Source organism: Apostichopus japonicus, chromosome 17 (assembly GCF_037975245.1).
Source record: "Apostichopus japonicus isolate 1M-3 chromosome 17, ASM3797524v1, whole genome shotgun sequence".
In the NCBI taxonomy this organism is placed as follows: Eukaryota; Metazoa; Echinodermata; class Holothuroidea; order Aspidochirotida; family Stichopodidae; genus Apostichopus; species Apostichopus japonicus.
In genome coordinates this window covers 33,883,695-33,894,148 of record NC_092577.1, presented here as the reverse complement: position 1 = coordinate 33,894,148, position 10,454 = coordinate 33,883,695, and the positions used below count along the sequence as shown (strand labels likewise).

The 10,454-nt window shown below is 38.7% G+C and overlaps 1 protein-coding gene across 2 annotated transcripts in view; it reads left to right on the top strand.

Annotated features, from left to right (window-relative positions):
* Positions 1-10,454, top strand: part of LOC139984248 (uncharacterized) — a 65,306-nt gene continuing 54,852 nt past the window's right edge. The window contains exon 1 of one of the 2 annotated variants that reach the window (XM_071998074.1): positions 1-135. In XM_071998074.1, the coding sequence (XP_071854175.1) occupies positions 64-135 (72 nt within the window). In that variant the 5' untranslated portion in view covers positions 1-63. Of the gene's footprint in view, positions 136-9,472; positions 9,628-10,454 lie in introns of those variants that run through there. The other variant, XM_071998075.1, reaches the window with a different exon arrangement.

The following is a 10,454-nucleotide window of genomic DNA, read 5'->3' as shown; positions in this document are numbered from 1 at the left end:
TATCAGTATAGATGTCAGTGTATACAAAAGCGATGCGACTAGAGAACTGATGAATCAACGAAAATGTTGCTTTCATGGAATCTTGCCAAGTCTGTTGAACGTTCCTGTGATAGTCCACATGTACAAAGACAACAGGTATGTAAGAGTTTTCGTTGTCGAACTGTAGTTACGTGGGGAACTTTATAACCATTGGTCTGATTAAACTTAGAAGGTCTAGGAATACGAAGCTAAACGCCAAATTGAACGTGTACGTATATTGAATGCGAGCTGAGTTTACTCAAGTTGTGCTTAACAGATTTAACAGTCACTGGTGTATCATAAAGTCCGTATAATAAATATATAAAATCACGAACTTTGACCAGCGTATATCAGTGGAGAAAATGTACGATCAATTCGTAGCTTCAGACTTGCAGTTTACTTTTCCAATATAAAACAATATTTTGTAGTATTTTATAACTGCAGAGATCATATTACCTTATCAGACCTGAGTCTATATTTGCAGCTCCTGTAAGTTATGGTAACCTGAACTCGATAAAATGGTATCAAGGGAGAGAGAAGGGCATACGTGTAGTTCATTTGTATCCACGAAATATACAGAGGTATTATCGATTTTCTTCCATCTGTTTTTTTTAATACTTCTATATCAACATAGTTTTTGGTAAAAAAAAACCTTTAAACTTAAGAGGCTCGGTAATGATTGACATGCAATTGACAGTAGGAAAACCGGAACAGTTCTATGAGAACGTCTATTAGCAGGATTGTACAAAAGTGACAAGTTATGGAAAATATGTTAGGTCATAATTATAATAATTATAATAATAATATTTATAATAATAATAATACCGGTAATAATAACAATAATAATGACAATTACAATTACAATAATAATATTCATTCGTTAGAGCACTGCTGCAGATGCAAACAGATTTTCTGATTAAATAGAATAATTTTTTGCTCAGTCTGCAAATTCATCTAGGTATTGTATCTGGTATATAGTGTCCATGCCCGCGTATTTAATTTGTCAAGAGCATTTCAAGGAAAACTTTGCATTCGTGATATCGTGTGTATGTATCAGTCTTTCACTTCGCAGGAGTGGCTTTATTTACTCCAATTCTGCAAGTTTGGAAAATTACATTGGGTTTCAAAAATGCTCTCGCTGTTTGGAGCGCTTTCTTGGCATCTAAAAGTGGGGAAACGAAACAAGCGGTTCAATAAGTGTATTAAACAGTATCATATGTTTGAGATTACAAATGAATATTATATTAATCTATATCTCTATATATATCAACATATATATATTATATGGCAAGTTCGTTGGTTGTTTATTTCAACCGTTACGCCACTGGTGACCCAGATGACCTCTACCAAACGTTGCAAGATAACACAGCCACATGATCAGTATGAGAAGCATCAATGCCTCATATCGTGAGATATCCGGTTTACATGGTTTTCATTGTTTGACGTCTGGTGAACTCAGAATGCATTTCACCTTCACGTAAACCTTTACGCTTCTTCTCAATATAACGCATCCATCGGCTGCGTATAGTGTTTACGAGATTTACAGTGTTTCATGTCTGGTGACCCCAGATGATCTTTGAACTCCACCCGAAAACAACAGGGTTCTTCTACTCAATATGACACATACACATTCCAAGAATAAAATGTAATTATTCTTCTTATCATGAGATACTGTGTTTATTAGGTATTCAGAGTTTGACCTCTAAATCTCTAGGGGCAGTTTAGCACATCGAGAAATATTATGAATCGTCGAAATGTTACATAGTGCTGCTTTTGATGTGCGTATATACCAGGGTTTTGTTTAAGAGCTTTTATTGGAAGGGACTATCGTGACACAGAGCCGTATATAGAGAGAGTTTGGCCAACCATGTAACCGATTTGGATTGGTCGAGAGGGAAAACGCCCACACAGGGTGGTAAAATAGGTCCACTTGAAAACTTTATAGCAGGCGACACGCGTACTCACAGTGTATGACTATCGTTTGTGTACACGAAAAAAGTACGAAATTATGAAAGAAATGGTGCTGGGGATGCTGCAATCGGTCAGAACATGGATATTATTGTTTGATTTTCCGACTGACCATAAAAGATGAGGAATTTTGTGGAAGTAGAAAGAACAAGATGGAGATCTAATGGAAAAAAGTCTGTGTAGCCTAGGCCCATATTACTAGCCATAGGCCCTAGTGTAATACGAGTAATGTACAAGCAATGCGAGAATTTTACGTTCAGACTGGTTTCTGTAATTACATTCATGGCTATTCTCTCTCGTTTTACGATCCAAAAATTCGATTTCATTATGCCAGCTCTCCTAATCATAGGCATGGCAGTTTCAGTCGCCTCTAGGCATCACGTAAAGCCCTAATCCTTAGTTAAGCCCGAAGCATAAGTTAAGCCTGGGCTTAGTTAGACCTGGACCATTCTTGCTATTACTACAACTGTTATAGCACATTACATAATATGGCACAGTATAAGGCCCAATTAAACTAGGCCTAAGGAAAACAAAGTAGCCTAGGCCTAAACTAGTTAGGCTAGGTCTATACTCATTGGCAACTTGTGGGTTGTGAACACATACAGGCCTAATTATATAGACCCTTTTAGTATGCCATAAACAAGTGCCCAAATGGTTAAACGATCTTGGTTTGTGTTAATTGTCAGCATTGGCCTAGCCTTTTTAGGCTAACATGAATTCAGCCTAATTTTTTCTTCTTCAAAAGTATAGCCTAGGCCTTGGTTTAATTTGGATGCAGTCAACTATCATTTATCAAAGTAGCAGGGGCCTAGGCTACATTTCAAAGACCACTAGGCCAAGGCTAATTATGGTACTGGTAGCCTAGCCTTAGTCATGCTTATTGCAAAGACTACCCTACACTATTGTCTTGGTCACTGAATTATCTTAAGAGCCCTGTCACCACATGTTGATAAAGAAATGTTCAAACTATTGCGTAGGCCTAGTTTAGGCAATGCACGGTTTTGTTTGACTGTTTTAAAGGAAGACTTGAAAATTTAGTGTTAACTGGTATTTCATTAATAAGCAAAACTGTCTGTGCATTCCAACGGAGTGCAAATTAAGAGGGGGGGGGGGGGGATGCAGTATGATACACCTTTCAAGTTTTAACACATTATAAATGCACTTATGCCAGAAAGTCATTGCATCAGTAACTCCTTACTCCCTTAATTGACACCCACATTGATGATTGAAGTTAAAAAAAATCTTTTTAAATTATCTTTAGACAGTAAATTTTAACTCCCTGAATTTCAGGACTTTTTTTACAAATCAAAGGTGACATGTGCTCTGAAGAAAAACTCCTAACGTAAAAAGCCACAGTTAGCAGACTGTGATAAAGACGAACCTGGTGAGTGACTACTAGACTGAAATCCAGTTCCTGCAACCACAGCAATGAAGTCTTTGTTTTAATCAATGCACTTGTGTGTTTGAAACTTTCAAATGGACACTCAATGGCAGTTGGTTAAGATATAAGGTTTTACCTTCATCATGGAGAGTTGAAGGGAATCTGCCTCATCATCTGAATAATGGACTCAAGGATAGCAACAAATCATGATTGGATAATGATTTTGAGCAAGTAAATATCTGGCAATTTGAAAGTTTGTATTATTTCTTTACATATTATTTAAGCTGTTTAGCTCACACACAAGCAACTGATCAAGTGACAACAACCGATGCAGTATATTTAAAGGTATTGAAGACTCGCCCTAAACCGCATGCCACGCTCTGAAAAAGTTTACTTTCCGTTGCTTGCAAGTGAAGTTTTTTTGTGTCGCTACAAAATGCAGACAGTAATGAAACCTGATACCTTGTTATCTTTTATCTAGACCTGAGATGTCCACGCTGCTATGTGCACTGTGTTGTGGGTATTGACCGTGATGTTTGTATTGACTGTACACTAATGTCTATTTACAGATGGTAGCAAGCTGTGTGTGTATTTTCTGGGATCAATGGTGGTGTCTAACACTTCTGTTACACCACATTCGAAACTAGGTCAGATAACCGGCATGAGACGTTTCTTTGTGCGGGAGTCTTCACACCCTTTAAGGAGAAGTATTTATATCCCATTAATAGAGAAAGAATTATGTTTCAATTGGTAGCATGCAACTTAAAATTTTGCAAACATTAGATGCAATCAAAACAATAACAAGGTTCATTTACAAGGTAATCTACTGCCCTTTATTTCACATTAGTCTGTCACATCAGAAGGTCACAGCTTTCAATAATGATACAAACAAATTCCCTTGATGGGTGCTTCGTTAGATTCCTGCAATTTTCAAGTTTATCAATGTAATAAATTCTGAATGTGGCAATGTGGAGAAGCTTTGGGATAATCTGTGGATAAGACTGCCAGACTATCAACAAGATTCCACATCCATGCAACTCCAACTGCTTCCTTCACCTCCTTGCAGATGTACCACATGTCCAAAAAAAATTCAGCATTGGTTAATGTAATTAAAATCTGGCTTCCTCCTGAGCTGGCAAATACACATGAATTGTCAAGTACAGAGGTCAGTGTGAAACCACTGAAAGATCTTCTCAGCTTTCAAGAAAACAAAGACTTGAAGCCAAATTGACAGCGGCCACACTGATACCATTCCACTCTCATAAGATGAAGGTATCACACACACTTCAGTTTGCTTCTGCGATGCAGTGCCTGGTAGACTGTGAGGGTCACCCAATGGATGTTTTAACAACTGCCTGGTTTATAGAGCTCTGCAACAGATAATTCATCCTGATGTCTAGTTGTCATCCTGTCATGGCCTTGAGCAAGTTGAACCCACTTCAACACAAAGCAGCTATTGAATTCTTGTCTAGGTACTGTCAAATCCACATCACCATCATTGCTGGTTCCAGCTACGCCGACCATAATAAAAGAGTACAATGAGGGTTTTTTAATTCACCCAACAGAGCTTGCATTCCAGTACCTTTGGGCAGCTGAAAAGATATTCAGAAATTTATATGAGTGTGTTTGTATGCATGCATATGTGTGACAGTTTTCTTGCTTTACAGAACAGCTCCATTTTGATAAGCTATGTAATGTGGAAATCTGCCAATCATATGTTTGAAATAGGACAGGCTGAAACGATTCTTAAATGAAAGGCTTAACGACTTATTGCATTTTTATACATCACTGTTCAGGTAAGGCCAGTAAGGGCAGTATGAAGAATAAGTAACAATTAATAATTATCATTATGGCCATTTGCTGTCTGCATAATAACAAACTGAATGATGTCATCAGTCCTGTGCTCAGTTGACAACACTGACAAGTAGGCACACTATGTCAGTGTGATCCATGAAACCTTATTAAGGACATGACCGTATAGTATATACGTTAATGGAAAATACATAAGCTACAAGATACACCAGTATTCAGTTGTTGCAGCTTTTTTTTTCTCGACAGACCCATTCAATCTGTTGCATCTACTATAGCCTAGTACTACATTCCTGAGAAATTAACACCACAATATCAGTCTTAGGTTTGCCAATAGACTCCCAACTATTGATAACTCCTACACTCAAGTATATAGTTTAGTTTAGTAGAAAACAAGACCAGGAGAGACATTCAAGTCCCCATTAAGGACCCTTAGGCTATATGAGAGGAATAAAACCGAGGACATCAAATGTCATACCCAATTACAATGCTTAATGTACTCATCCAAAGTATACTTAAACCCATTCACACTACTTGCAATTCAACCTTCTAAGGCAAACCATTCCATCCATTCACAACCCTTGTATAAGTTGTATTAGACTTTAGAGAAAAAGTTATGCCGAATATTAATCCTACTATGTAACTTCTGGAGTTTAATACAATGACCTCTGGTACAACTACTTTTGGCAAACCTGAAAAGATCAGTGAAGCATAAATTGTCATTTTATGTGTAGGCCTACTTTATTTAATTGAAGGATCTATTAATGTAGGCCTGATGCTATAGTTGTGCGTCTGTAATCTAGCCTAGCCAGGACTGTGATGTGTGCTTTTCGTTTGTATGACTAAAGTAGGACTAGTAGCATGAGGCGTAAAATGAAACAAGTGTAATGACAGGTTTTCAGCTAGTTTTCTATGCATTTCAGGTGTGAAGATAAACGTAAATGTCATTAACTAACGCATACTCTAATTCATTACCTGATATCCATTTTGTTCCTCGTATGCCTGTCAAAATCTGACATTCTGAGTCGCTTCGTTTGTTCGCAACGAGCACAGTGTGCAAAGCTGCTATATATTGTGTGTGGTGTTTTTCGTGTTTCGCGCAACTGGTAACGACAACTGGACCTATTTTGATGCCCATGGTTTGCGTGTGACGTCACAAATCGCCAGTTGGCCAAACTCTCTCTATATACGGCTCTGTCGTGACACTAATTGGAGCGCCACCATCAGTTGGCGCGCAGCTAGACAAGAAAATTGTTGCATCTAAACATTCTTTACTTTGAGATCTCAATGTTTTAGAAATTTACACTTTTCATTGCAAAAAAAAATCACTTAGTATTGGAAAATTAAGATTTTAAGGTTACTTCATAAGCTCTTGTTCATTGGTTTACAATGGTAATTGAATCTCAATTTCAAATCTCTTAAATCAAATCTCCTATTTATACTATGCCAACTACATGAATACAATTACTACCATAACGTATGTGTATACAATACAGGCTCCGGTCTCTTGTCAGCACGCCTTCCGAGTAATCACTTCAAATAAATTTCTTTAAAACTTTCTAGAAGTGTCTTGTCTTTATTTGAACAATTGCGATCCTCCTACTTCGTCGGTGAATATGATATAACACGCTGGAAAAATGCGCTTCCACGTGTGAATTATATACTTTTAAGAAAAGTCACCCAGGAGAAAGCCTTGAGTCTTGACGCGAAGGCGAGGTATTACTGTACAGGCCTATACCGTACTGTATGTAGCTTTACGTAATATGCCGTGGTTATTTTAGGCATCCAACGAAAACTTATCGTGAAATCACCAGAACGCAACTTGATTGTGGCCGGTAGTAAGCACCTCCCCCATACTGCTAAGCTTCAGAGCCATATATATATGGCTCTGCTATGATTTAGTGAATAGCGCCATTACCAAGGTACAAGCGTTAGCGTTTTTACACTAGATCTAGCGTTTGTTTCACTGTTTAGGGTTCTAGCGTACGTTGTTTCAAAATTGGTAATTCACAAAATAATTACTTGTTTACTTAAACTTTCGAGACCAGCTTGACAATTACCCAATAAAATGTAGGCATATTCAGGCGCGTATCCAGGATTTTCTAACCCCCGGGGGGCGCGAATTACTATCTAAGCGGAGCGCCACCATCGGTTGGCGCGGAGCGTACTAGAAAATTTCTGGTTTTGCTACCCCCCAGATCACCGGAAATGGCACTTCTCGGGCTTGAAAATGACCAACCAGATGTACACTTTTGCCTGAGAACCAAGTATTTCCCATAAGTTTTTTTTTTCCATCCATAACCTTTTTGAAGATTGTCACCAGTCACACATCATGTTCGACCTCATTGCATGTCATATGGATCATTGCTTTTGTAGGTGATTCTACGTCACGGCCCACAATATCCGAATGCCCACTTTTCAAGGTTTTAAGCCCATTATTTGTTCCGAATTTGAAAATTCACACTTCTCGTGAATAAAATCACTTCAAAACATACCCATAATGTTGCACAAAATTCAATCTATGGACAACCAGTATAGAAAAAACCTCCTTGAACCCCTAACAGACAGGTAAAAATTGCACGAGTAGAGGAAAGTATGATGAAGAATGTTTGTCAGGAAATTTTTTGAAAATTCCGACACAGTTAATTTATTAGTGTAGAAATATTGCAACCTCTTATAATGGCTATTATCAAACTTGGTTGAAGGAAATGAAAAATAGCAGATATTTCCGATATCAGGTATATCGAAACCGAACACTACACACATAGGCGTAGGTCCCGTAGGAGGCGGGGGGCTGCAGCCCCCCCCCCCCCGCAACCAAATTTTTCCCATTTTCTTCGGGAACCTACTAAAAGAAAAATAAATAGCAATGAATAGCTTAAAAATGATCTCCTTGGTATTTAAAATAAAGTTCTAAGCTTGGCCGACATTACTACTGTAAAAGAGAGTCTTGACATAAATGGATCTGTAAGCTTTTTCTCCATCTACATAAGACATTTGGTTGTTTACATTAGCATCCGGCGGTATACTGTGTAACTTTCACGGACCGTAAGGTACACGATGTCATGCAATGTAATGACCGATGCTTGCTTGTATGATATTGGCATCGATATATAGAACGCGCGCTTTGCGCGCGGAAAATTTTGGATTTTCTTCGGGCAAGTCATTACAGCCCCCAAATCCAATTGGGCTCCTACGCCTTTGACTACACACATAGACAGTTTTTGAAGCTGTTCATCGTGGAACATGCATTTCAATGCTCACTGATACGATGTTATATCTGCTTTTTGCTTTAAAAATTCGAACTGGCGTGTAGCGAGTAATTACCAAGGGAGGGGCGAAGCCGGTAGGCAAACTATTTAAGCGAAGCGCCACCATGAGTTGGCGCGAAGCGCACAATAAAAATTTTGGCCGAAAATGCCTCCCAGATCGCTGGAAATGACACTTCCCAGGCCTTGTAAGTTGCATCTAAGCATTGTCTATTTTGAAATTACTAGCGATGTCATAAAGAAAATTTGCTCGGGGGGGGGGGGGGGCGGTCGCCCCTTCCCGAAATGCGTCATGTTCCCCGACGACTCGGTCGAATTCAAGACCAGCCACAGTTGGTTCCATATAGCACAATCGTACAATTGTTTAAGGCGTCCATACACACAAACGCGTTATGATAGACCATATATAGTATTTATATAGATACATTAGTGAAAGAGGAAAAATGGAAAGGTCAAAAATGGAGTTGTCGGTGTAAGGGATAGGGTGAGGCGCACACCCGCTCCGTAATCCTTGATCTGTCACTGGCTACCCTGTGTATATAATAGGGATCAGCGCTTTAACTATGACTGTTCCTCTTTCTCTTCCCGAGGTCTTGGCTATCTTCTACTCCCTCCTTTTCTCCTTTTTCTCTTTTTTTCTTTTTCTTTTCCCTTCCTTCCTCTCCTTCTTTTCTTCCCCCCCCCCCCTCCTTTTCCCTTTTTCTTCTCTTTTTTTCTCTCCTCTTTTCCTTACCCGGGGGGCGCGCGCCCCCAACGCCCCCCTGGATACGCGCCTGATATTAATGTATTTATTAAGCTGTTTTCATACTTGGGTGTTTTATTAGGCCTGAATCAGTCTGTTTCAATTTCTATGGTCTGTTTGTAAAATCCACAATTGATTTTCATGTATTATTTCCTGCGTATGATAAATCGTAATAACTTGTTATAAAAAATGATCGCTGGTACTGCCTATCATGATATGAATCAGTGCAGCGAATGATTGAAAACAATACATGGGTTACTGAACACTGACATCTAGCATTTTCTGGGGTTTTATTTTGGCAAATCTAGTCAGGCCAGGCCATGACGTCATTCCGCGCCCACATTTGAATTTTGAAATTATAACTGCAGCGTACTGCACTGGTGCGATTGATTTTACTATAATATAACTGGTGTTGGTGATTTTACATAATGAAAGCGACTGTAAGTGTTGTCAGTACATTTTACCGCTTAAAGTCAGTATGTCAATTATCGTTAAATTGACTCAGTGATAAAAAAAAAATAATGCCTGCTTAGGCCTAGGCCTATACATAGTATTGCATATGTAAACAATGACGCTTAATACTACTACTACTAGTAATAGTAGGATGGTGACTTCGAAGTTCGCCCACTTAAGACTTAAAACACCCCAAAACTAAATCTTCTGGTATAAATCATTTGAAAATATACTTCATATGGTGGGAGAATTTTGTTATAGTACGATACACGGCCAAACTTTCTTTCCTGCAAACTGTTTTCACGTTGTTTTCCAAGAAGATTCTTCGTGATTGTGGAACTGGTATTTCTTGCTAGAGTATTGCGAATTTCGGCCACGCAACCTACAGTGTGGCGCTGGTAAAAATTGGTGGCGCTGTTGCTCTTTCAGTAATTATAACAGACTTCATAGATCTTCGTCATTTTATTGACAAATATGTAAGTAATTTCTTGCACACGGGTCATTTTGGAGAGAAAATAACTGTAGCTTCGTACTTTTTGGTGAAATTTGGCTCTTCCTGTAGGTTTTCATGGTGAAAATCGTGTATTTCTTAGGGTGCCCGAACTTCGCAGCATGGCGAACTTCGCAATACTGACTATACTACTAGCGACTACATATGCCACACTGTAGTACTAGCTAGGGATACCTACTGTAGCTGTATAGGCTTATGCTACGTAAAACTTAAAAGAATAATGTGTGGCATAAAACTAGTTAACTTTTCGTGTGAGTTTGAATAGTGGTTTGTACACCAGGTAGAGGACATCCCTCCCTTTTA